The following is a 27,521-nucleotide window of genomic DNA, read 5'->3' as shown; positions in this document are numbered from 1 at the left end:
GCCCAAGAGTGAGCCACCACTAGCCCCAGGGCCCTCCAGGCTTCTGTAGCCAGCCACATGACCTGGCCCTGCCAAACAGTGGCTGGCAGCCTCCACACAAGGCAGACCCTGGCAACCAACCAGACCAGGGGTCAGCAACTCCTACCAGACAGCCCACAATAACCAGCCCTCTATAATAAAATGGCCCACACAGCCCACGTAGGTTAGGAGCACATCTAGAGCATACAGTACTGGTGACCAGAGGAGAGTACACTTCTGGGATGCATAGGATGTCTTCTACAAAAGGCCACTTCTCCAAGGTCAGGAAACGTAACCAACCTACCAGACACATAGAAATAAAAACAAATTCAGAAAAGTTAGGTGACACAGGAACATGTTATAAAAGAAGGAACAGGATAAAACCCCAAGAAGAACTATGAAGTGGAGGTAGGCAACCTATCAGATAAAGAGTTAAATTTTTACAATCATAAAGATGATCAAAGAACTCAGGAGAAGAATAGATGAACAGAGTGAGAAGTCAGAAATTGCTGGGAATTCCCTGGCGGTCCAGGAGTTAGGCCCTGGTTCAATCTGTGGTCAGGGAACTAAGATCCTGCAAGCTATGTGGCATGGCCGAAAAAAAAAAATTAGAAGTTTTAAACAAAGACTTAGAAAATATAAAGAAAAACCAATCAGAGATGGAGAATACAATAACAAATGACTGAAATGAAAAACACACTAGAACGAATCAACAGATTGAATGATACAGAGAAATGGATCAATAAGCTGGAAGGCAGAGTAGTGGAAATCACTGATGCTGAACAGAAAATAGAGAAAAGAATAAAAGGAAATGAAGTCAGCTTACAAGACCTCTGAAACAATATCAAAATGTTATAGGTGGCACCTCCCTGGTGGCACAGTGGTTAAGAATCCACCTGCCAATGCAAGGGACACAGGTTCAAGCCCTGGTCCAGGAAGATCCCACATGCCACGGAGCAACTAAGCCCATGTGCCACAACTACTGAGCCTGCATTCTAGAGGCCACAAGCCACAACTACTGAGCCTGCGTGCAATAACTACCGAGCCTGTGTGCGACAACTACCAAAGTCCGCACACCTAGAGCCCGTGCTCCACAACAAGAGAAGCCACTGCAATGAGAAGAAGCCTGTGCACCGCAACGAAGAGTAGCCCCGCTTGCTGCAACTAGACAGCCCAAGTGCAGCAACAAAGACCCAACACAGCCAAAATTTTTTTAAATAAATAAGTAAAATAAATTTATTAAACAAAAAAAAAATTTATAGGTGCCCCAAAAGGAGAAGAGAGAAAGGGGCAAAAAACATATTTGACAACACAATAGCTGAAAACTCCCCAAACCTGGGAAAGGAAACAGACATCCATGCCCAGGAACTACAGAGAGTCCCAAACAGGATCAACCCAAAGAGGACCACACCAAGACACACCATAATTAAAATGCCAAAAATTAAAGATAAAGAGAGAATATTAAAAGCAGCAAGTGAAAAGCAATGAGTTACATGCAAGGGAACTCCCATATGGCTGACTTTTCAGCAGAAACTCTGCAGGCCAGAAGGGAATGTCATGATATATTTAAAGTAATGAAAGAGAAAAACCTACAACCAAAACTACCCAGCAAGGCTTTCATTCAGATTTGATGGAGAGATCAAAAGTTTTACAGACAAGCAAAAGCTAAAAGACTTCAGCACCACCAGATCAACTTTACAAGAAATGTGAAAGGGACTCTCTACATGAAAAAGAAAAGACCATTAGAAACATGAAAATTATGAAAGGAAGAAAAGCACACTGGTAAAGACAAATATACAGTAATGATAGTAAACCAACTATGTAAAAAGCTAGTAGAAAGGTTAAAAGACAAAAGTAATAAAATCATCTGTATCCACAATAAGAAAGGGATACACAAAACAAAAAAATGTAAACTATGATGCCAAAAACAGTAATCACTAGGTGAGGGGAGTAAACATGCAGGGTTGTTAAACTGCATTTGAAGTTAAGAGATCAGCAACTTAAAATAATCACACATATATAGATGGTTATATATAAATCTCATGGTAACTACAAATGAAAAATCTATAATAGGTAAACAAACCCAAAAGAGAAAGGAATCCAAACATAATACTAAAGATAGGGGTTTCCCTGGCAAGGTTAAGGCTCCATGCTTCCACTGCAGGGGATGCAGGTTCGATCCCTGGTCGGGGAACTAAGATCCCACATGCTGTGCGGTGTGGCAAAAAACAAACAAAAATACCCTCCAAAAAACTAAAGATAGTCATCACATCACAAGGGGGGAAGAGAGCAAAAGAAGAAAGGAACAAAAGTGAACTACAAAAACAACCCCAAAACAATTAACAAAATGGCAATAAGTATATACCTATCAATAGTCACCTTAAATGTAAATGGACTAAATGCTCCAACCAAAAGACACAGTGTGGCTGAACAGATACAAAAATAAGACCCATATGTATGTTGCCTATAAGAGACTCACTTCAGATCTAGAGGCACATACAGACTGAAAGTAAGGGGATTAAAAAAAAAGGTGGAGAGATCATCCAAATAGAAAATTGGTCTTAAATGACATGTTAGACCAAATGGACTTAATAGATATATATAGAACATTCTATCCAAAAGCAGCAGAATACAAATTCTTTTCAAGTGCAACATGGAACATTCCCCAGGACAGATCACCTGCTAGGCCACAAAACAAGCCTCAGTAACCATATCAGGCATTTTTTCCAACACAACATTAAGAAACTAGAAATTAAATACAAGGAAAAAACTGCAAAAAAACCCACAACACATGGAGACTAAACAATACACTACTAAACAACCAACAGATCACTGAAGAAATCTAAGAAATCAAAAAATACCTGGAGACAAATTAAAATGAAAACACAACGTTCCAAAATCAATAGGACACAGCAAGAGCAGTTCTAAGAAAGAAGTTTATAGTGATACAAACCTACCTCAGGAAACAAGAAAACGCTCAAATAAACAACCTAACCTTATACCTAAAGGAACCAGAAAAAGAACAAAGAAAACACAAAGTTAACAGAAGGAAAGAAATCATAAAGATCAGAGCAGAAATAAAGAGACCAAAACAAACACCAACAACAAAAAAAACATTAAAAAAAAATCAGTGAAACTAAGAGCTGGTTCTCTGAAAAGGTAAAATTGACAAGCCTTAGCCAGACACATCAAGAAAAAAGAGGGCCCAAATCAATAAAATCAGAAATAAAAAAGAAGTTACAACTAACACCACAGAAATACAAAGTACTGCAAACAGCTATATACCAATAAAACAAAAAACCTAGAAGAAATGGATAAATTCCTAGAAATGTACACTCTCCCAAGACTGAACCAGGAAGAAGTAGAAAATATGAAGAAACCAATTACCAGTAATGAAGTTGAATCAGTAATTTTAAAACCCCCAACAAACAAAACTACAGGACCAGAGGGCTTCACAGGTGAATTCTACCAAACACTTAAAGAAGCATTAACACCTATCCCTCTGAAACTATTCCAAAAAACTGCACAGGAAAGAACGCATCCAAATTCATTCTACAAGCCCAGCATCACCATGATACCGAAACCAGACAAAGATATCACAAAAAAGAGAAAATTACAGGCAGATATCACTGATGAACACAGATGCAATAATCCTCAACAAAATATTAGTAAACTAATCCAACAATTCATTAAAAGGATCATATAACATGATTAAGTGGGATTTATCCCAGGGATGCAGGTTCAATATCTGCAAATCAATCAAAATGTGATACACTATACGAACAAACTGAAGAATAAAAGTCATATGATCATGTCAATAGATGCAGGAATAGCTTTTGACAAAATTCAACATCCATTTACGATAAGAAAAACTCTCCAGTAAGTGGGTATAGAGGGAACATACCTCAATAAAGGCCATATATGACAAACCTACAGCTAACATCATACTCAACAGTGAAAAGCTGAAAGCATTTCCTCTAAGATCAAGAACAAGACAGGGATGTCCACTCTCATCACTTTTATTCAATATAATATTGGAAGTTTTAGCCACAGCAATCAGACAAGAAAAAGAAATAAAGGAATCCAAACTGGAAAGGAAGAAATAAAACTGTCACTGTTTGCAAGATGACATGCCACTATACATGGAAAATCCTAAAGACGCCACTAAAAAACTACTAGAGCTCATCAATGAATTCAGTAAAGTTGCAGAATACAAAATTAATATACAGAAATCTGATGCATTTGTATACACTAACAATGAACTATCAGAAACAAATTAAGAAAACAATTCCATTTACCATCACATTTTATTCCTAGAATAAAATACCTAGGAATAAAACTAACTAAGGAGGTAAAAGACCTGTACTCAGAGAACTTAAGACACTGATGAAAGAAATCAAAGATGACACAAACAGATGGAGAGATATACCATGTTCTTGGATTGGAAGAATCAATATTGTTGAAATGACTATACTACCCAAGGCAATCTTCAGAATCAATGCAGTCCCTATCAAAATACCCACAGCACTGTTCACAGAACAAGCAAATAATTTTAAATTTATATGGAAACCCCAAAAAGGCAAAACAATCTTGAGAAAGAAGAACAGAGCTGGAGGTAACTTGCTCCCTGACTTCAGACTATACACAAAGCTACGGTAATCAAAGCAGTATGGTACTGGCACAAAACCAGACACATAGACCAGTGGAACAGAAAAGAGAGCCCAGAAATAAACCCACACACCTATGGTCAATTAAACTACAACAAAGGAGGCAAGAGTATACAATGGAGAAAAGACAATCTCTTCAATAAATGGTGCTGCGAAAACTGGACAGCTAAATGTAAAAGAACGAAATTAGAACATTTTCTCACACCATATATAAAAATAAACTCAAAATTGATTGAAGACCTAAATGTAAGACTGGAAACCATAAAACTCCCAAAAGAAAACATAGGCAGAACACTCTTTGACATAAATCAGAGCAGTGTTACTTTGGATCTGCCTCCTAAGGCAAAGGAAACAAAAGCAAAAATAAACAAATAGGACCTAATTAAACTTAAAAGCTTTGCACAGCAAAGGAAACCATCAACAAAACAAAAAAGACAACCTACATAATGGGAGAATATATTTGCTAATGATATGACTGATAAGGGGCTAATATCCAAAATACATAAACAGCTCAAACAACTCACATCAAAAAAAACAGATAAGCTGATTAAAAAATGGGCAGAAGACCTGAATAGACACTTCTGCAAAGAAGACATACAGATGGCCAATGGGCACATGAAAAGCTCAACATCAGAGAAATGTGAATCAGAACCATAATGAGATATCACCTCACACCTGTCAGAATGGCTATCATCAAAAAGAACACAAATAACAAATGTTGGTGAGGATGTGGAGAAAAGGGAACCCTCATACTCTATTGCCACGAATGTAAACTGGTGCAACCACTGTGGAAAACAGTATGGAGGTTCCTAAAAGAACTAAAAATAGAACTGCCATATGACCCAGGAACTCCACTCTGGAATAAAAGAGAACACTAATTCAAAAAGATACATACACCACAATGTTCACGGCATTATTTACAATAGCCAAGACATGGAAGCAACCTAAGTCCATCAACAGATAAAGGGATAAAGAAGACACACACACACACACACAGGAATATTACTCAGCCATTTAAAAAAAGAATGAAATTTTGCCATTTGCAACAACATGGATGGACCTGGAGGGTATCATGCTTAGTGAAGTAAGTCAGAGAAAGACAAATACTCCATGTTATCACTCATATGTGGAATCTAAAAAATAAAACAAATGAATATAACAGATACAGACTGAGATATAAAGAACAAACCAGTGGGGAGAGGGAAGGGGGGGAGAGGGACAAGATAGGGGTAGGGGATTAAGACTTACAAATTACTATGTATAAAATAAATAAGCTACAAGGATATATTGTACAGCACAGGGAATAGCCAATATTTTATATAATAATTTTAAATGCAGTATAATCTATAAAAATTTTAAATCACTGTGTTATACACTTGAAACTAATATAATATTGTAAATCAACTATATTTCAATAAAATAAATTTTTAAAAGTCATATTTTTTCCTAGTTGCAGTGCATTTCAGGGTAACCAAATTAGTTGAAAAGAAGTTTTTCTTTTATAGAAGAATTCAAGGTAATTAACATAGAGAAATGATAGAATTAGAAAATCACCATTTTGTACCTCTTAATAATGGATCATCAATTAAATTTAAAACCAAGAAGAGAAAGATGAATAGGAACTCTGACAGCCTGAATTACAGATCAATCTTAGCACCAGTAAGTGGAACAAGTAGACATTATGCGTCATGTGATACAATACAGTATGACCACTAATGAAGTATCCTTGCCTAATAAATTCAACCTGAATCTGATCAAGCCTCTAGATCAAGCTTACCAGTTTACATGAAATACAAGGGATAGAGGAAGTAGTTAAAAACCACCAAGGAGTTGTAAGCCAAATTTAGAAGTGGGATTTTCCGCAGGAACACCCGGTTTCTCTAATAAATAATAGTACAAGGAAGGAGACTACTGTTGAATAAAAGAGACTCAAGAGATATAATAACCAATGGCAACGTGTACATTTTACTGGATCCCATATTACTGTTCTGAGACTGCTGTAACTACCACAGATTTGATGGACTTAAACAGTAGAAATTTATTCTCTCACAGTTTTGGAGCCAGAAGCCTGAACTCAAGGTGTCATCAGGGCCAGGTTCCCTCTGAAGGCTCTTCCAGCTCTGGTGGCTCCAGGCTTCCTTGGCTTGTGGTAGCATCACTCCAGTCTTGCTTCTGTAGTCTCATTGCCTCTTCCTTTTTTTTTTTTTTTTAACTCCAAACACAAATTTATAAATTAGAAAGCAACAGGGCTTCCCTGGTGGTGCAATGGTTGAGAGTCCACCTGCCGATGCAGGGGACACAGGTTCGTGCCCTGGTCTGGGAAGATCCCACATGCCACGGAGCGACTAGGCCCGTGAGCCATGGCCGCTGAGCCTGCGCGGCCAGAGCCTGTGCTCCGCAACGGGAGAGGCCATAACAGTGAGAGGCCCGCGTACCGCAAAAAAAAAAAAAAAACAAAAAGAAAGCAACAGAGCCTGTCCAGCCAATCATTAACATTTGGGTGTCTTTTTCCAGATTTTGGTTATACCTAAAACTGGGTATAAAAATAAACACTGCCTAGGCCCATTTCAACGCCTCCGCCTTATTCATCTCAAAAATGTCTGCTTCTTTCTTATATGTCATGTGATTGCATTTACGGCGCACCCAGACAATCCAGGATAAATTCCTTTTCTCAAGATCTTTAATCACATCTTTTGCCAAAGAAAGTTATACAGGTTCCAAGGATAAGGATGCGGACATATGTTTTGGGGGGCCACCATTCAACCCACTATATATCCTGATTAGAAGAATGTAATAAAATGTTTTAATCATCAGGGAAACTTGAATGTGAACTATTAGATGGTACTGGCAAATTCTTACTAATTTTGTTATGTGTAAAAATGACAAAGGCTTTTTTTTAAGTTATTATATGTTAGGGAGACATTCTTAAGTATTTAGGTAGAAAGACATGTCTGGATTTTGCTTTAATATACTCCAGACTCTCCCCCTCCCATGAAAAAAAGGTGAATCAAGATTAGCCACATTTTAGTATAACTGCGGAAAGGTGGTGATGATTGTTTATGTCTTAAAATTTCCATAATAAAGTTTTTTGTAAAGTAGTTGAATAAAGATAAAATTGTCCACTAAAATGAGACATTAAGTCCTTCAGAATGAACTTATCCAGAAGACCTACACATGAAAAATATTATAAAACTTAAATCAATACAGGTAGAAGTCATCAGCCTGTGCCAGTCAAAATACTAATGGGTCGATTTTTATCTCTGATTTTTAAAAAAATACATGTAACTCTAATTTAGAAATTTTAATTCTAAGAACTTCTCCTAAGAGAATAACTGAAAACACTGCAAGACAGTATGTCTAACAATACTGATTAAATAAATTATGTTATAACCATATGCTGGAACACTACACGGCAATTAAGATGTCAATATTTATTGCCGTGAAAATATGTTCAACATAAATTAAGTGGAAAGGGGGTTATATAGTCACATAGTGTGATTCCATATTTGTTAATAACAAAAAATATATATATACTTGCACAAGCGTGCACAACACACACACTTATTAATACACACGTGACAGAGTATATACCAAAAGCTAGGATATATACCAGAATGTTAATGTTAAGAGTTATTAACTCTGGGTGGTGAGTTTACAGAACTCTTATCTTTAACTTCTATCAGTATTTTATTTTTCTACTATGAACACCTATTACTGATACAATTAAAGAAAAATATAAGTGGCACCACAGACTATGATCACCACATGCCCTTAAGGAGGCAGTGTGTGTGCTTGGCGGGGGGGCTGAGATGGGGAGAGGGGATACTTCCCCAATGTATATTTGAAGCATATGCTTCCAAGAGCTCTATGTTGCTTCTCCTGGCACGTGCCAAACTGTATTTCACAAAACAGTTCCACAGGTGTCAACACAGAGGGCTCAACGTCCATAAGACAATAATTTATTACATTTGCCATGCCTCCCCAGGAGGAAAAGACATGGTACACACATTCACTGGGCCATAGAACTCTTTGTTTTACATCCTACGTAGAAGTAATAGGACTTCTACTGAACATATTTCATGAAATTCCAATGTAAAAACCTGAAGAACAAGGATTGTTTAACCACGTATTTCCATTGAAGGTCTGAAAACTTCTGGCCCGTTTTCCTAGATTTAGATTGATTCATTTCAAAACAACCCCACATTTGTTGTATTTTTGTGGTCTCAAGCATTATAGTTTTGAACATAATTGCATTTTGCTGTCAGTTCATTTAGAGCAGTGTTTTTCAAACTGGATTTCTATCCATTAGTGGGTTGAGAAATCAATGTGGTGGTCACAACTCACCTTAAAAAAATTTTTGTTTAAAGAAAACTATCAATGTAGTAAGGATAAGTAATATTTTTTGTAAAACTTTTGTGTCCATATATAATCACATAATATATGCATGTATGTATTGGTCACAATACATTTATTACTATGAGTTGCAATCAAAAATATTTGAAAGCCACTGAATTAAAGAGATCAATTTATTGATAAATAGATAAAATCAACACCTATTTCAAACACCCAAACCCTTCCTTGTATATATTAGATAAATTAAAAAAAAAAAAATCACCAAAGCAATAGACACCTAGATCCCCAACTTATAAACAATTACCAAAAATTTGTTTGAATATGGGTACCTAGAGCTTTTCTTAAAGAAACTATCATAAAGAGATTAGGTTCCCAATTAGTTCACAAAAGCCAATTTTTAAAAAAAAATTTTATTTATTTTTTTGGCTGTGCTGCTCGGCTTGTGGGATCTTAGTTCCCCAGCCAGGGATTGAACCCATGCCCTCGGCAGTGAAAGCACAGAGTCCTAACCACTGGACCACCAGGGAATTCCCTCACAAAAGCCAATTTAAACTGTGTAGCTTAACTATAGTACTAAGGTTGTTACAAACTTAAATTTCTCCACCATATTTATTTATTTATATCTGAAGTTCAATATATCTTCAAGGACACATTCTCCCTGCACCCACACCTTGGTCCCAGCACCAAGCAACGCCTCACAGTGCAGGCAAACATCCACCATTCAACATGGCATTCCCCAAGCTGTGCTTAGGAGGAAAAGATCAGAAGTTCTAACAGCCTTAGGTAACTGAGGTAGAATAAGGGGCTCTCCAGACATCTTCCATATGCCCCAAGTCTGTTTCCCTCCCACCCTCCTCCTGGCTCAAAGGTCAAAAATGAGAAAGTCATTTGCTCACCAACAGTTGTGGGGTTTTTTTTCTTCTTCATCAATCTTTAGGAGAGACTGCCTACTAAAAAAAGAACAATGGTTCACTCCACCTTTTTTTCAGACCCCCAAACTACTGCAATAGAGATACAGATATCTTTCTCACTGGCTTTAATGTTAATAATTTGCTACTGATAATTAGCAAATTATCAGTAGCTGGCGGCTTTTCTCATAAACTGTTTAGGTATTAAAATTCTATTACCAACAAGTATCTGTACAGAGAAATGTCAGTGCCTACAGAAGCATGGCTGTGTTATCTCCTATTAAATTCAGAAACTCAGGGTTAAGTAGAATGGCATTCTCCAACTTGACTCTCTGTTCTCATCAATTCATTATGTCCTAGAAGATTATTAAGAGCTATCCTGAAGAATCACATTAGTGGAAAGCTCAGTGAATGCTGCTCTAAGAAGCCCCTCCAAATACTTGTAATACAAATACATTAACCCCCAGCATCACTCATTTGGGCTGCCATTCCTAAAAGGATTTACCCCACATGGAACAAATCTTAACCAAGGTTCTAAATTCTCAGGTGAAACCTATAGTGCCAAGTGGGAACCAGGCATTCAGTGCATTGCTGACCCAGTAAATCTCTGGCCTTTCTTGGCTGTGCCCGCTGCCTGAACCCAGTACTCACTGGCACAGCTCCAGAAGCCTCAAGAAAGGAACGGAGGCTGCAGGCAGGGTTCTCTGTACAGCCTAAGCTTGAGGGAGACTCAGCCCAACTGGCTCACTCTTTAATCATCACCTAAGCACACGTCCTCTGGTTTGACCATCAAGTAGGCCCAGCAGTTTCAATCCTCACCAGAGGCCCCAGGTCTTATACCAAGACTTTTACACATCTCAGGGAAAACTGCCTGCAAGAGTATGCCTCTGTAGGGCTTCCCTGGTGGCGCAGTGGTTAAGAATCCGCCTGCCAATGCAGGGGACACGGGTTCGAGCCCTGGTCCGGGAAAATCCCACATGCCGTGGAGCAACTAAGCCCGTGCACCACAACTACTGAGCCTGCGCTCTAGAGCCTGCGAGCCACAACTACTAAGCCCATGTGCCACAATTACTGAAGCCTGCACGCCTAGAGCCCACGCACTTCAACGAAGAACAGCCCCTGCTCACCGCAACAAAGCCCACACACAGCAACGAAGACCCAATGCAGCTAAAATTAAATAAATAAATTAAAAAAAAAAAAAAAAAGAAAGAGTATGCCTCTGCGACCAGAAGCCAGGGCCTCCAGATGGCAGACATGTTGATTCATAGCTAACAGATGCCCAGTTTTTCTGGTTTGACCTCTTACTTTTGTGAACGAGGAGAAGTGTGGGAGGTTTAAGTAGGGAAAGGGTTAGAAATCAGCGTATACTTTTCAGGTTCTGCCAGACAACCTTTTATTACATCAGAAAAGCAACACTAGGCACTAGATCTTGCAAAATATGTTCTGACCAACTCTAAACTTTCTGAAATTAAATATGCATAACCACTGTAAGGTTTTTAATGAACAAAACAGTTAAATACAAACTTTCATAGGCAAAATAGACTACTGTATAACTGGCAACCTCAGAGCCAAGTACTAAATTTTCTTGCACAGGTTTCAGTGGCGGTGGAATGGGGAGATGTAAATACTAATGAGTACAAAACTTAATTTTGGCTTTATATATAGAAAAAAAAACTTTGAGGAAAATAGCTTTAAACTGAATAGTATCTTTTGAAATAAACAGCTCAGGCCAGCCCTTACATATCTGAGGCTTATACTCAACCAGATCTGGGATGAAAATGAAGATTTAGGGTTTACAGTGACTTCAAATCCAGTTTTAAGAGTAGCTAAGTCACCTCATTTCCAGAAAGGGAAGTCTCTTTAGGATGACCATGACACTCTTCTGAAGACACTTGGATAGCCAGAGTTCCTTGGCCACAGTTCCACTTTTCCACGACACCGTGCCAATGCTGTAGTGTGGAACTTCCTCTGAAAGGCAACCAGAGCCCTACACCACAGCGCTTCTCCTGGCATTTTCAAGCCTCAAAAGAAAGAAGACCTCCTGCTTCAAGTTGGCAGTTACTACTGCTCCAGCTAGAGAAGTTAATTAACCCTTCCGCCCCCCACTGATTTCCCTCCTGATCTTCAGCAGGGGCAGCTTAACATTCCTTTCAGAAATAAATAGTTCAAATGAGAAATTTAGAGTTAACTTCAAAAGAGCAGCAGAAAACAGCCACTGCCCATTATGTTTGCAAATGAGTGAGTGAATGAATACACATGAACAAACACACAGAAAAATCATAGACTAAATCCTGCATTTCCCACATTCACAGGGAAAAAAAAAAATCTTAAAAAAGTATTAATTAGTGTTTGTTCTTGTGTGGGTTGATAGTCCAGGGCTCTGAGCAGGCATGGCCTTATAAACAGGGTTGCAAGCAGCCCTCCACACACCAAGTCAGGACTAGGGTGCAGAGAGGGGCCTTCATGCACTTCTAACAGCTCAGTACCTGTGAGAGAACAGAGGTGATGCAGGGACTTTTTAACCCACAATGCATGAGGTATATGGAAACGTCCATCTGTGAAAGAACCACCAGCAGCGGGAGGGACTGCGGCAGGGTGTTCTCACAGCAACTGCTGATGAAGGATTTCCCACACCATCTTCTTCCGGAACAGAGGCATCTGGTGCTGCAGAGAATCCACAAGTAACACATACATCACACATGAAAGTGCCCAGCGTCAACAACCTTTAGTTGTAGCATGTAAATAAAGTAGGATGTCAATGTCCTTTGTGTAAGCCTTGACTTTTCCACATCATGGTACAGACTTACAAAGCCATAAAGAAAGGAGGTTATTTGTATTATTATATGTATCATAAGCATTTTTCCGTGTTAAGGAAAATCAAAGCAGGATGCAGAATTATACAATAGAGTCCAACAACAACTTCATAACAAAAACGTGTACCAAAAAGGGAAATAGCTAAGTGGCGGCACAAAAAGTAACTTTTCTACTTACCTGTATTTCAAAACATTCTAAAATTAACATATTCTGCTCTCTTATGAGAAAAACATGAAGTCTATTTAAATAAAGAAAAAAACAAACCTGCAAATTACTCTGTGCTATACCAAATGTTGTCCATGGCCAATTCTGTTCAAATAGCAACATCCCCCCTTCAAATCTCATGTGATTAGGTTCAGAGAATTAATAACTCCTTCTTTAGAAGCATCAAAGAATTAGAGGCTTTTCTTAATATATTATTCTGCTTTAACTGATAATCACTACATGGTCCAATTTTCAAAGCAACAACATGCAAGACAAATCCAAAATCACCTGTAACTCTTTTTGATGAAATCAGATACCCTTGAGGTACTCCTGGAGTTTCCTTATAAATAGTTGGATATACCATTTTACTATAAACTAGTGTGAAGAGGCCTAAAAAGTCTTAACACATGGATTCATAAATTATTTTAAATAGCTCAAAACTTGTAGTAAAAAATTACATATTTATTCTTAGTAAAACTGCTGAAGCTAACCAATTTTATTAATTCAGCATGGGAGCCCTAGTTAGTTCATGTTGTTCAAAAGCTTAGAATGGGTTATTATTAGTCCTACTATTCAATATGTACAATTTGGTAGCTATCAAAATGAGGTCTGTTAAAGCAAACTATTTTTTAAAGGAGGTTGTCCTTGGTTGTAAAAAGACTGAGAATCCACTATTACAAACATAAATACTCAAGAGTTCTCAACATATTTGAATTTCCACTCAAATGCAGAGCTATGGAGAACCAAAAATAATCAGAACAGAAGGGAAAATCAGCATTCATAGTTACATCTTAGACCTGCAGCTTAAGTTCTCACAAGGCCTGATTTCCCCATGCTGTTACATATTCTGATGTGCCTCCTTCTTTGGCTAAAAATATTAGTAACACTCAAGAACCAGTGAACACTGGAGTTCAGAGATATGCAAATTGCCCCACTGGTCACCAAAGACTAGGATAAACGTGAGAGCAGATACAGTGACAAACCCTGATACTAGCAAGAGTAGGGCTATGGCCAAGGTTTACAGCAATAATAGTAGCACAACTACCATTATTAACAGTTTAATGTGTGCCAGGCACTGGTAACATGCTCTGAGTTTATCTTGTTTAATAACAAGTAAAAGGATGAGGAGGGGTCTCCACTCACCTGAGTAAATGTGATAGGTTTGTCCCTAGAGATATAATCTGCATATTTACAAGTAAACATTCCACAATCACTCCCATTCAACTGTTGAGGAATCTCCTAAAATTACAAAAAAAGAAGAGAGGAAGGGGTGAAATTTCATCAAATACAAACTCCTTTGACTTTTTCTAAATATTACTGTGGACAAACAATATTATAAAGGTAAATGTTAAATCTGGTATTACACAAACACACAAACACAAACACAATTAGTCTTTATGTGGCATAAAAACCCAACCCATGACAATGGAGTATGTGAGCCTCATGGAAAATGTTTTTTAGAAGGAAAGAGAAAAGCAAAGTGAGAGTTCAATCTCTCAGCTCTCATATAAAGCAAACTGAAAGAAGGTTTATTACCAGGAACAGGAATTCTAGTCAGAATTGTTTCAAAGGCATTCATAAATTTTGAAAATGGCTAAGTGTGGTTCAACCAGAGATATGCTTACAATACAACTAAACTATTTCCTAACTGCAGAGTCTGACTTGTCTTCCCTAGCCGGAAAACTAAGACTACTGCTTTGGACCCCCACAGCTGCAAGCAGGAGAGAGAAAAAAGACTCTTTATAGGGTTTAACCAGTTAGGAAATCTTGCCATGATGTTCAGTTCTGTCCTGAAAAAAAAAACCACTACTGCTTGCAAGCAGCACTTAAAGGCACCATAAACCAAAGGTGGTGGATTCCAAGCCCAGGTGAAGTAAACTCACACATTCCCCAAGCCCGTGTTGCACTAATCTTGGCCAGCCCCTTACACACTTTGGCTGTCAGTTATAAGGGGAATAGGAGAGTCTAATTCCACTGCTGGAAAACATACTAGATGACAACAACTCAATTTTTATTCAAAAAATACACATGATTATTGTAAAAAGGAAAAGATTGAAAATGCACACCACCCATACATATGGTAGGTACCTCGAACTTCACTCCTGAGCCCAGCATCAATCACAGAGTGGAAAGAACTTTAGACTCCACCACACAAATGAAGAGAATTTGTCTTCTTTATTACATTTCCCATTCCAGAACACAGTTCCTCATCCTAACAAACTCTTCTTTTATCTGTGCTTTCCTCAGGAAATCTCAACACTTACTCTTCTAATTATTCAGCTTAGAAATGAAAATGCTTTTGGATAAAGATAGTCAAGCCATTATATAGAGGTTAGGGCTAAAATTGAACTAATGTAGCTTACTTTAAAAAGGAGCCATTAGGGGACTTCCCTGGTGGTCCAGTGGCAAAGACTCCATGCTCCCAATGCAGGGGACATGGGTTCAAACCCTGGTCCGGGAACTAGATCCCACATGCCGCAACTAAGAGTTCACATGGGCTTCCCTGGTGGCGCAGTGGTTGAGAGTCCACCTGCCGATGCAGGGGACACGGGTTCGTGCCCCGGTCCGGGAAGATCCCACATGCCGCAGAGCGGCTGGGCCCGTGAGCCGTGGCTGCTGAGCCTGCACGTCCTGAGCCTGTCCGCAATGGGAGAGGTCACAACAGTGAGAGGCCCGCGTACCGCAAAAAAAAAAAAAAAAAAAAAAAAAAAAGAGTTCACATGCTGCAACAAAAGATCCCACTTGCCGCAACTAAAGATCCAGCAGGGGACTTCCGGGAAGATGGCGGAAGAGTAAGACGCGGAGATCACCTTCCTCCCCACAGATACACCAGAAATACATCTATCTACATGTGGAACAACTCCTACAGAACACCTACGGAACGCTGGCAGAAGACCTCAGACCTCCCTAAAGGCAAGAAACCCCCCACGTACCTGGGTAGGGCAAAAGAAAAAAGAATAAACAGAGACAAAAGGATAGGGATGGGTCCTGCACCAGCGGGAGGGAGCTGTGAAGGAGGAAAAGTGACCACACACTAGGAAGCCCCTTCGCGGGCGGAGACTGCGGGGGGCGGAGGGGGTAAGCTTCGGTGCCACGGAGGAGAGCACAGCCACCGGGGTGCGGAGGGCAAAGCGGAGAGATTTCCGCACAGAGGATCCGAGCCGACCGGCACTCACCAGCCCGAGAGGCTTGACTGCTCACCCGCTGGGGCGGGCGGGAGCTGGGAGCTGAGGCTGGGGCTTCGGTCGGATCGCAGGCAGAGGACTGGCAGCGTGAACACAGCCTGAAGGGGTTAGTGCACCACGGCTAGGCAAAAGTCTGGACCTGCCGAAGAGGCAAGAGACTTTTTCTTCCCTCTTTATTTCCTCATGCGCGAGGACAGGGGATTCAGCGTGCTGCTTAAAGGAGCTCCAGAGACGGGCGCGAGCCGCGGCTAACAGCGCGGACCCCAGAGACGGGCATGAGACGCTGGGGCTGCTTCTGCCGCCACCAAGAAGCCTGTGTGCGAACACAGGTCATTATCCACACCCCCCTTCCGGGGAGCCTGTGCAGCCCGCCACTGCCAGGGTCCTCTGCCGCAGAGGCGGGGCCAAATCCAAAGCTGAGCCCCGGGAGCTGTGAGAACAAAGTAGAGAAAGGGAAATCTCTCCCAGCAGCCTCAGGAGCAGCGGATTAAAGCTCCACAATCAACTTGATGTACCCTGCATCTGTGGAATACATGAATAGACAACGAATCATCCCAAATTGAGGAGGTGGACTTTGAGAGCAAGATTTATGATTTTTTCCTCTTTTCCTCTTTTTCTGAGTGTGTATGTGTATGCTTCTGTGCGAGATTTTGTCTGTATAGCTTTGCTTCCACCATTTGTTCCGGGTTCTACCCATCCATTTTTTTGTTGTTTTTTCCTCTTAATAATTATTTTTTTATTTTAATAACTTCATTATATTTTATCTTACTTTATTTTACTTTGTCTTCTTTCTTTTTTTCCTGCCTTCCCTCCTTCCTTCCTTGCTCCCTCCCTCCCTCGCTCCTTTCTTTCTTTCTACTTCTACTAATTCTTTCTTTCTACTTTTCCTCCCTTTTCTTCTGAGCCGTGTGGATGAAAGGCTCTTGGTGCTGCAGCCAGGAGTTAGTGCTATGCCTCTGAGGTGGGAGAGCCAACTTCAGGACACTGGTCCACAAGACGCCTCCCAGCTGCACATAATATCAAACGGCGAAAATCTCCCAAAGATCTCCATCTCAACACCAACACACAGCTTCACTCAATGACCAGCAAGCTACAGTGCTGGACATCCTATGCCAAACAACTAGTGAGACAGGAACACAACCCCACCCATTAGCAGAGAGGCTGCCCAAAATCATAATAAGTCTACAGACACCCCAAAACAAACCCCCAGACGTGGACCTGCCCACCAGAAAGACAAGATCCAGCCTCATCCACCAGAACACAGGCACTAGTACCCTCCACCAAGAAGCCTACACAACCCACTGAACCAACCTTAGCCACTGGGGACAGACCAAAAACAATGAGACCTACAAACCTGCAGCCTGCAAAAAGGAGACCCCAAACACAGTAAGATAAGCAAAATGAAAAGACAGAAAAACACACAGCAGATGAAGGAGCAAGATAAAAACCCACCAGACCTAACAAATGAAGAGGAAAAAGGCAGTCTACCTGAAAAAGAATTTAGAATAATGATAGTAAAGATGATCCAAAATCTTGGAAACAGAATAGACAAAATGCAAGAAACATTTAACAAGGACCTAGAAGAACTAAAGACGAAACAAACAATGATGAACAACACAATAAATGAAATGAAAAATACTCTAGATGGGATCAATAGCAGAATAACTGAGGCAGAAGAACGTATAAGTGACCTGGAAGATAAAATAGTGGAAATAACTACTGCAGAGCAGAATAAAGAAAAAAGAATGAAAAGAACTGAGGACAGTCTCAGAGACCTCTGGGACAACATTAAACGCACCAACATTCGAATTATAGGGGTTCCAGAAGAAGAAGAGAAAAAGAAAGGGACTGAGAAAATATTTGAAGAGATTATAGTTGAAAACTTCCCTAATATGGGAAAGGAAATAGTTAATCAAGTCCAGGAAGCACAGAGAGTCCCATACAGGATAAATCCAAGGAGAAATATGCCAAGACACATATTAATCAAACTGTCAAAAATTAAATACAAAGAAAACGTATTAAAAGCAGCAAGGGAAAAACAACACATAACACACAAGGGAATCCCCATAAGGTTAACAGCTGATCTTTCAGCAGAAACTCTGCAAGCCAGAAGGGAGTGGCAGGACATATTGAAAGTGATGAAGGAGAAAAACCTGCAACCAAGATTACTCTACCCAGCAAGGATCTCACTGAGATTTGATGGAGAAATTAAAACCTTCACAGACAAGCAAAAGCTGAGAGAGTTCAGCACCACCAAACCAGCTCTACAACAACTGCTAAAGGAACTTCTCTAGGCAAGAAACACAAGAGAAGGAAAAGACCTACAATAACAAACCCAAAACAATTAAGAAAATGGGAATGGGAACATACATATCGATAATTACCTTAAATGTAAATGGACTAAATGCTCCCACCAAAAGACACAGAATGGCTGAATGGATACAAAAACAAGACGCATGTATCTGCTGTCTACAAGAGACCCACTTCAGACCTAGAGACACATACAGACTGAAAGTAAGCAGATGGAAAAAGGTATTTCATGCAAATGGAAACCAAAAGAAAGCTGGAGTAGCAATTCTCATATAAGACAAAATAGACTTTAAAATAAAGACTATTAGAAGAGACAAAGAAGGACACTATATAATGATCAATCCAAGAAGGGATCAATCCAAGAAGGGATCAATCCAAGAAGAAGATATAACAATTGTAAATATTTATGCACCCAACATAGGAGCACCTCAATACATAAGGCAAATACTAACAGCCATAAAAGGGGAAATCGATAGTAACACATTCATAGTAGGGGACTTTAACACCCCACTTTCACCAATGGACAGATCATCCAAAATGAAAATAAATAAGGAAACACAGGCTTTAAATGATACATTAAACGAGATGGACTTAATTGATATTTATAGGACATTCCATCCAAAAACAACAGAATACACATTTTTCTCAAGTGCTCATGGAACATTCTCCAGGATAGATCATATCTTGGGTCACAAATCAAGCCTTGGTAAATTTAAGAAAATTGAAATTGTATCAAGTATCTTTTCGGACCACAATGCTATGAGACTAGATATCAATTACAGGAAAAGATCTGTAAAAAATACAAACACATGGAGGCTAAACAATACACTACTTAATAACGAAGTGATCACTGAAGAAATCAAAGAGGAAATCAAAAAATACCTAGAAACAAATGACAATGGAGACACAACGACCCAAAATCTATGGGATGCAGCAAAAGCAGTTCTAAGAGGGAAGTTTATAGCAATACAATCCTACCTTAAGAAACAGGAAACATCTCGAATAAACAACCTAACCTTGCACCTAAAGCAATTAGAGAAAGAAGAACAAAAAAACCCCAAAGTTAGCAGAAGGAAAGAAATCATAAAAATCAGATCAGAAATAAATGAAAAAGAAATGAAGGAAACAATAGCAAAGATCAATAAAACTAAAAGCTGGTTCTTTGAAAGGATTAACAAAATTGATAAACAATTAGCCAGACTCATCAAGAAAAAAAGGGAGAAGACTCAAATCAATAGAATTAGAAGTGAAAAAGGAGAAGTAACAACTGACACTGCAGAAATACAAAAGATCATGAGAGATTACTACAAGCAACTCTATGCCAATAAAATGGACAACCTGGAAGAAATGGACAAATTCTTAGAAAGGCACAACCTGCCAAGACTGAATCAGGAAGAAATAGAAAATATGAACAGACCAATCACAAACACTGAAATTGAAACTGTGATTAAAAATCTTCCAACAAACAAAAGCCCAGGACCAGATGGCTTCACAGGCGAATTCTATCAAACAGTTAGAGAAGAGCTATCACCTATCCTTCTCAAACTCTTCCAAAATATAGCAGAGGGAGGAACACTCCCCAACTCATTCTACGAGGCCACCATCACCCTGATACCAAAATCAGACAAGGATGTCACAAATAAAGAAAACTACAGGCCAATATCACTGATGAACATAGATGCAAAAATCCTCAACAAAATACTAGCAAACAGAATCCAACAGCACATTAAACAGATCATACACCATGATCAAGTGGGGTTTATTCCAGGAATGCAAGGATTCTTCAGTATACGCAAATCAATCAACGTGATACACCATATTAACAAACTGAAGGAGAAAAACCATATGATCATCTCTATAGATGCAGAGAAAGCTTTTGACAAAATTCAACACCCATTTATGATAAAAACCCTGCAGAAAGTAGGCATAGAGGGAACTTTCCTCAACATAATAAAGGCCATATATGACAAACCCACAGCCAACATCATCCTCAATGGTGAAAAACTGAAAGCATTTCCACTAAGATCAGGAACAAGACAAGGTTGCCCACTCTCACCACTCTTATTCAACATAGTTTTGGAAGTTTTAGCCACAGCAATAGGAGAAGAAAAGGAAATAAAAGGAATCCAAATCAGAAAAGAAGAAGTAAAGCTATCACTGTTTGCAGATGACATGATACTGTACATAGAGAATCCCAAGGATGCTACCAGAAAGCTACTAGAGCTAACCAATGAATTTGGTAAAGCAGCAGGATACAAAATTAATGCACAGATATCTCTGGCATTCCTATACACTAAGGATGAAAAATCTGAAAGTGAAATCTAGAAAACACTCCCATTTACCATTGCAACAAAAAGAATAAAATATCTAGGAATAAACCTACCTAAGGAGACAAAAGACCTGCATGCAGAAAATTATAAGACACTGATGAAAGAAATTAAAGATGATACAAATACATGGAGAGATACACCATGTTCTTGGATTGGAAGAATCAACATTGTGAAAATGACTCTACTACCCAAAGCAATCTACAGATTCAAGGCAATCCCTAACAAACTACCACTGGCATTTTTCACACAACTAGAACAAAAAATTTCACAATTTGTATGGAAACACGAAAGACCCCGAATAGCCAAAGCAATCTTGAGAACGAAAAACAGAGCTGGAGGAATCAGGCTTCCTGACTTCAGACTATATTACAAAGCTACAGTAATCAAGACAGTATGGTACTGGCACAAAAACAGAAATATAGATCAATGGAACAGGATAGAAAGCCCAGAGATAAACCCACGCACATATGGTCACCTTATCTTTGATAAAGGAGGCAGGAATGTACAGTGGAGAAAGGACAGCCTCTTCAATAAGTGGTGCTGGGAAAACTGGACAGGTACATGTAAAAGTATGAGATTAGATCACTCCCTAACACCATACACAAAAATAAACTCAAAATGGATTAAAGACCTAAATGTAAGGCCAGAAACTATCAAACTCTTAGAGGAAAACATAGGCAGGACACTCTATGACATAAATCACAGCAAGGTCCTTTTTGACCCACCTCCTAGAGAAATGGAAATAAAAACAAAAATAAATGGGACCTAATGAAACTTAAAAGCTTTTGCGCAGCAAAGGAAACCATAAACAAGACCAAAAGACAACCCTCAGAATGGGAGAAAATATTTGCAAATGAAGCAACTGACAAAGGATTAATCTCCGAAATTTACAAGCAGCTCATGCAGCTCAATAACAAAAAAACAAACAACCCAATCCAAAAATGGGCAGAAGACCTAAATAGACATTTCTCCAAAGAAGATATACAGACTGCCAACAAACACATGAAAGAATGCTCAACATCACTAATCATTAGAGAAATGCAAATCAAAACTACAACGAGATATCATCTCACACCAGTCAGAATGGCCATCATCAAAAAATCTAGAAACAATAAATGCTGGAGAGGGTGTGGAGAAAAGGGAACCCTCTTGGTGGGAATGTAAATTGATACAGCCACTGTGGAGAACAGTATGGAGGTTACTTAAAAAACTACAAATAGAACTACCATATGACCCAGCAATCCCACTACTGGGCATATACCCTGAGAAAACCATAATTCAAAAAGAGTCATGTACCAAAATGTTCATTGCAGCTCTATTTACAATAGCCCGGAGATGGAAACAACCTAAGTGTCCATCATCGGATGAATGGATAAAGAAGATGTCGCACATATATACAATGGAATATTACTCAGCCATAAAAAGAAACGAAATTGAGCTATTTGTAATGAGGTGGATACACCTAGAGTCTGTCATACAGAGTGAAGTAAGTCAGAAAGAGAGAGACACATACCGTATGCTAACACATATATATGGAATTTAAGGAAAAGAAATGTCATGAAGAACCTAGGGGTGAAACAGGAATAAAGACACAGACTTACTAGAGATGGACTTGAGGATATGGGGAGGGGGAAGGGTAAACTGTGGGGAAAAAAAAAAAAAAAGATCCAGCATGCGGCAATAAAGATCCCACGTGACGCAACTAAGACCCAACACTGCCCAATAAATTTTTTTTTTTTTTAAAGAAAAGGAGCCATTAGGGCTAAAAGATGTATGCTTTTATTTTATTTTATTTTTTTTCCCGGTACGCGGGCCTCTCACGGTTGTGGCCTCTCCCGCTGCGGAGCACAGGCTCCGGAGGCGCAGGCTCAGCGGCCATGGTTCACGGGCCCAGCCGCTCCGCGGCATGTGGGATCCTCCCGGACCGGGGCACGAACCCGTGTCCCCTGCGTCGGCAGGCGGACTCTCAACCACTGCGCCACCAGGGAAGCCCTGCGTTTTTTAATTAATTAATTATTTTTTGGCTGCATTGGGTCTTTGTTTCTGCAAGCAGGCTTTCTCTAGTTGCAACGAGCGGGTGCTACTCTTCGTTGCAGTGCGCAGCCTTTTCACTGTGGTGCCTTCTCTTGTTGTGGAGCACAGGCTCTAAGTGCTCGGGCTTCAGTAGTTGTGGTGCACGAGCTCAGTAGTTGTGGCTCGCAGGCTCTAGAGTGCAGGCCCCGTAGTTGTGGTGCACGGGCTTAGTTGCTCCGCGGCATGTGGGATCTTCCCGGACCAAGGCTCGAACCCGTGTTCCCTGCATTGGCAGGAGGATTCTTAACCACTGTGCCACTAGGGAAGTCCCAGATGTATGCATTTTTAAACTCTGAATGAGATTCAAATCTGGCAAGATCCAAAGCACATTCACAAATAGCACACCTGACTGTTGAGGACTCACAGCATCGGATGCTTAAGATCTAAATATACAAATTTCTCAGATAAGTTTTGAACAGGAGCTTTAAAATTTCCATTAATGCCAACCAAGAAAAGTAGCTGGCTTGAATTTATTGTGTTGTGTTTTTTTCTCAATTTTTTGAGACATGCAGATATTTAACATTTATAGTTTAAGAAACAAGATAAAGGCTTAAAAGCAAACAACTTAAAAAAAAAAAAAGCAAACAACTTGGTTAAATGAATTTCTGAAGATTTAGAAGTGATCATTCTAACGATGTACACCTCAGGAGAATGCATGCCTAAGGATGAGTGAGTAAGGGGAGGAAGGAAGCCAAGTCTAAATAATACGCTACTGACAGGAAATGCAACAAAGTATTTGAAATACAGATGATCACCACTTACATGTGGCTTCATGCTGTAGTGGGTCCACTCTAAAACATTCAGGTCAATATTTCTTTTGGTCTTACTTTCATCCTGTAAATACTGACTGAAAAAACAGCAAAGAAGGAATATACTGATGAATCCCTGTGGAGACTTAGCATTATGACTACAAAGACATAATGATGTTTAATAGACCTGCCATTCTCAAAGCCATCTCTGTTAGATTTTTTTAAATATGATTGTTTTTGGCTTTTTACATTTTATTTTGTGTTTTTTCTGATTACAAAAATTATATATGGTTATATTTTAAAAATTAAAACATAATATGTAAAATGCAAAAGACCCCATAATAACCACTATGGAAATATTTACTATTAATGGTTTGCTGTTTGTTCGTCTAGTTCTCTACTCCACCCCATTTTAAAACACACATTTTATTCTATTAAAAAAGTACTTCATTCTATTACTTGCTTTTTCTCACTTAAAAATAGATAGAAAACAAGACATCTGGCCTGGAGTCTTAAAAAGAAAAGGCACTGCCATGGAAAACAAAAAAAAATGTAGGAGGCTATTCTAAACTAAGGGAGACTAAAGAGACATTACTTACATGCATGAACCCTGACTAACTTCCTGGATTAGGAAAAAAAGCTATAAAAGATACCTGACGATATCAGAACATGAATCATATATTATTACACATTAGTGGTTGTCAACTTTCTTAAGTGTGATAATGGCATTGTGGTTATGTAAGAGAATTTCCTCATTCCTAGGTGATATATACTTAAGTATTGAGAGTGATTTAATTTTATCCAAATCTCCAGAGGGTTACCAAATTTAACAAAGGCATCTCAGTTCTCATCCTAACCTACATAAAAGGGAAACCAGTGCTATGCTAGGGCATGCGCTCACAACGGGAGCAGCAATATCACCCCCAGAGAGGTGAAAACTGGTTCTTAGAAGGCAAAAATCTTAGATATTTCAATGGTTTGTAGCCCTCTAAAGCTCAACCCAACAAACAAACAAAGTCTCTTCCTTAATACTATTTTCTCTTGTCATGGAGAAATTAAATTAAAAAAAAATTTGTAGTGGGGAGGTGATAATGAAAAAAATTGAGAAAAGTTGGACTAGGGGCATCAGGAAAGGGAGGGGGCCTCAGATACCCAAAGAAGCTGAACTCTTCATATATTAAAAAAGAGGGGGGGGGGAAGAAAAGTATGAATGTTATAAAAGTATGGTTTTTTGGTATCCTATTATAAGCAACAGACAAAATTTTGCTGTATGATTCCAATGAAAACATTCGTAAGTATGTGATTATATGTACGTGTATGTGCACACGTATGTATGTATGCACATTTTACATACATCTTAAGCAGAAAAGACTAGGAGATAACTGCTTTATAAACAATTTGTATCTTATGATTTTAAAAAATTTCTTCTCTACATTTTTTATTCAAGATAAACACCCATAAATAAAAAGGATCTTTTACACTAAAACAACATCAAAAAAGAAAGAACTGAATTATTGTTAACTTTTCTTCACATCATTCAACAAGAGTTCCTTACTAAAGTATCCTTATTAAAATTATCCAAGTATCCTTACTAAAATTAAAAACTGGAACCTGCAATTGCTTCCAGTGGTCATAAGTGTTTCAAAATAGACTTATTTCACTGATTTGCTTCCTCTCTGTGAAATTCTTCTCATCACTTTACATAGCTAATAGACGGCTATGCTTTAAAGGCAGGTTTCTAGCAATTACTATTAAAACAGTTACCTACAAACCATGTTTTAACTTAAAAATTACCTCCAGGTTCTATGAGATGAACCAAACCATCATGGAAAGCACAGAGACATCAGTGAGTGGGCTTAAGAATTCAGAGAACTAATGTATCAATCCCAGAGAAATCTAATTCAAATCACGGGATTCTCATCGAATATATTTTACATTATGACATATGACAAACTTGTTTTCAGTGATGCTATTAAATAAGATTTCTCAGTTAAGATCAGATTTTGGGGTTATTTTTAGACAAAAAGATGGATTCAGGTCAAGTTGTGAACAACTAGGAAGAGAGCTCTCACTACACATTAGACTACCATCCACCAGAGGATGGAAAGAAAGACCACTTAACAAAGGGCACACTGAGGCAACACTGAAGTTTTTAAGCCTTTACTTACAGGAGAATCTCACAGATCCTGTGGCCCTTTTGTCCCATAGAATCCAGATATTTAAGACACTTTTTTCTTAGGTCTATCACCTATAATGGAAAAATGCAACATCCAGAAACAACCGTCAAAAAAAATGAGAATTTTATTTCTAAAAAGATAAGCATTTAAAAAAATATATGTACCAACATGAATGGATTTCTAAGACACATTTTTCATAAAACATCACAGATGATATGAGCTCCATGTCTATAAAATTATATTTTTCTATTCCTAGAGAAAGGCATAGAAACTTATTCCTTAAAACATTAGTGGTCCTCTCAGAGTGATGAGACTTTTTTTTTGCCTTTTTCTTTATACCTTTACTACAATAAACCCGTTTTCATCTCGTAAACAAAAGTAATAAAATAACCCACATGTATTAAAATTCCTATTAAAAATCAAAGCTCCTCCACTACAGACTGTCTTGTAGCTTTCTAAGTTGTTCAACTCAAGAACTAAGAAGGGACTCTGCAGAGTATGCCTTTAACATATACTACAGGACTCTCACTAGACAGAAGAGTCGCCTTCATTACCAGCACACTTCATTTTATTGTGCTTTGCAGACACTGTATTTTTCACAAATTGAAGGTCTGTGGCAACCCTGCATTAAGCAAGTCTATCAGCGTCATTTTTCTAACAGTGTTTGCTCACTTCATGTCTGTGTGTCATATCTTGGTAATTCTTCACAACATTTCAAACTTTTTCATTATTAATATACTTGTTATGGTGATCTGTGATCAGTGACCGTTGATGCTATTGTGAAAAGATTACAGCTCACTGAAGGCTCAGATGATGGTTAGCATAAAAAGTATTTAGCAATAAGTATTTTTTAATTAAGGTATGTAGATTGTTTTTTAGATATAGTGTTATTGCAGACTTAATAGACTACAGTGTAGTGTAAACATAACTTTTATATGCACTGGGAAACCAAGAAATTGATGTCACTCTCTATTGCGATATTTGCTTTACAGCGGTGGTTACTATGCCTGCATTTAACAAAACAGTCATTATCCAAACTCCAACAATTAAACCTCTCGACTTACCACCAGGCTCCAATGTACCTTCCGATGAATAGGCACCAGAATAAGTTCCTGTTCAAAGAGATTGACCCCTTTGGTCCATCTTTTCACTGCTTGGTAACCCCCAGACTTTAATTTTGGATAGAAGAAAGTACTGAATGCATAAAGTGCTGGATACCCTTGTTTTTTATTTCTTTCCACCAGGAGATTCATGTAAAAATTAATGACCTGTAATATCAAGAGAGTAAATGTTAGAATATGGCAAGTATATTATCAAAACTAGATTTCTACCTAACTCAATTAGGATGAATTAGAAAATAAGCTGAGGGAAGGGAAGGCACTAAGGAAGGGGATAAAAGGGCTGTCTATGACAGAAGATGGAAAACAAAAAATGATCAGTGCAGGGACTTCCCTGGTGGCGCAGTGGTTAAGAATCCACCTGCCAATGCAGGGGACACGGTTCGATCCCTGGTCCGGGAAGATCCGCCGAGCAAATAAGCCTGTGTGCCACAACTACTGAGCCTGCATGCCACAACTACTGAAGCCCACGAACCTAGAGCCCGTGCTCCGCAACAAGAGAAGCCACCGCAGTGAGAAGCCAGCACACCGCAACAAAGAGTAGCCCCCGCTCACCGCAACTAGAGAAAGCCCGCACGCAGCAACAAAGACCCAAAGCAGCCAAAAATAAAATAA

At 38.9% G+C, this 27,521-nt stretch overlaps 1 protein-coding gene across 5 annotated transcripts in view; it reads right to left on the bottom strand.

Moving 5' to 3' along the window:
- Positions 1–9,901: 9,901 nt before the first annotated feature.
- SENP2 (SUMO specific peptidase 2) overlaps positions 9,902–27,521 on the bottom strand; it is a 44,049-nt gene continuing 26,429 nt past the window's right edge. For all 5 annotated transcript variants that reach the window (XM_079921840.1, XM_079921839.1, XM_079921843.1 and 2 more), the window contains 5 exons: positions 26,853–27,056; positions 25,780–25,859; positions 23,625–23,709; positions 14,108–14,203; positions 9,902–12,610 (listed from right to left, as the gene is read on the bottom strand). In XM_079921840.1, the coding sequence (XP_079777966.1) occupies positions 12,548–12,610; positions 14,108–14,203; positions 23,625–23,709; positions 25,780–25,859; positions 26,853–27,056 (528 nt within the window). In that variant the 3' untranslated portion in view covers positions 9,902–12,547. The remainder of the gene's footprint in view (positions 12,611–14,107; positions 14,204–23,624; positions 23,710–25,779; positions 25,860–26,852; positions 27,057–27,521) is intronic.

The sequence above is a fragment of the Stenella coeruleoalba genome (genome assembly GCF_951394435.1).
Source record: "Stenella coeruleoalba genome assembly, chromosome: 5".
Lineage (NCBI taxonomy): Eukaryota > Metazoa > Chordata > Mammalia > Artiodactyla > Delphinidae > Stenella > Stenella coeruleoalba.
This window is presented reverse-complemented; position numbering and strand designations above follow the sequence as displayed.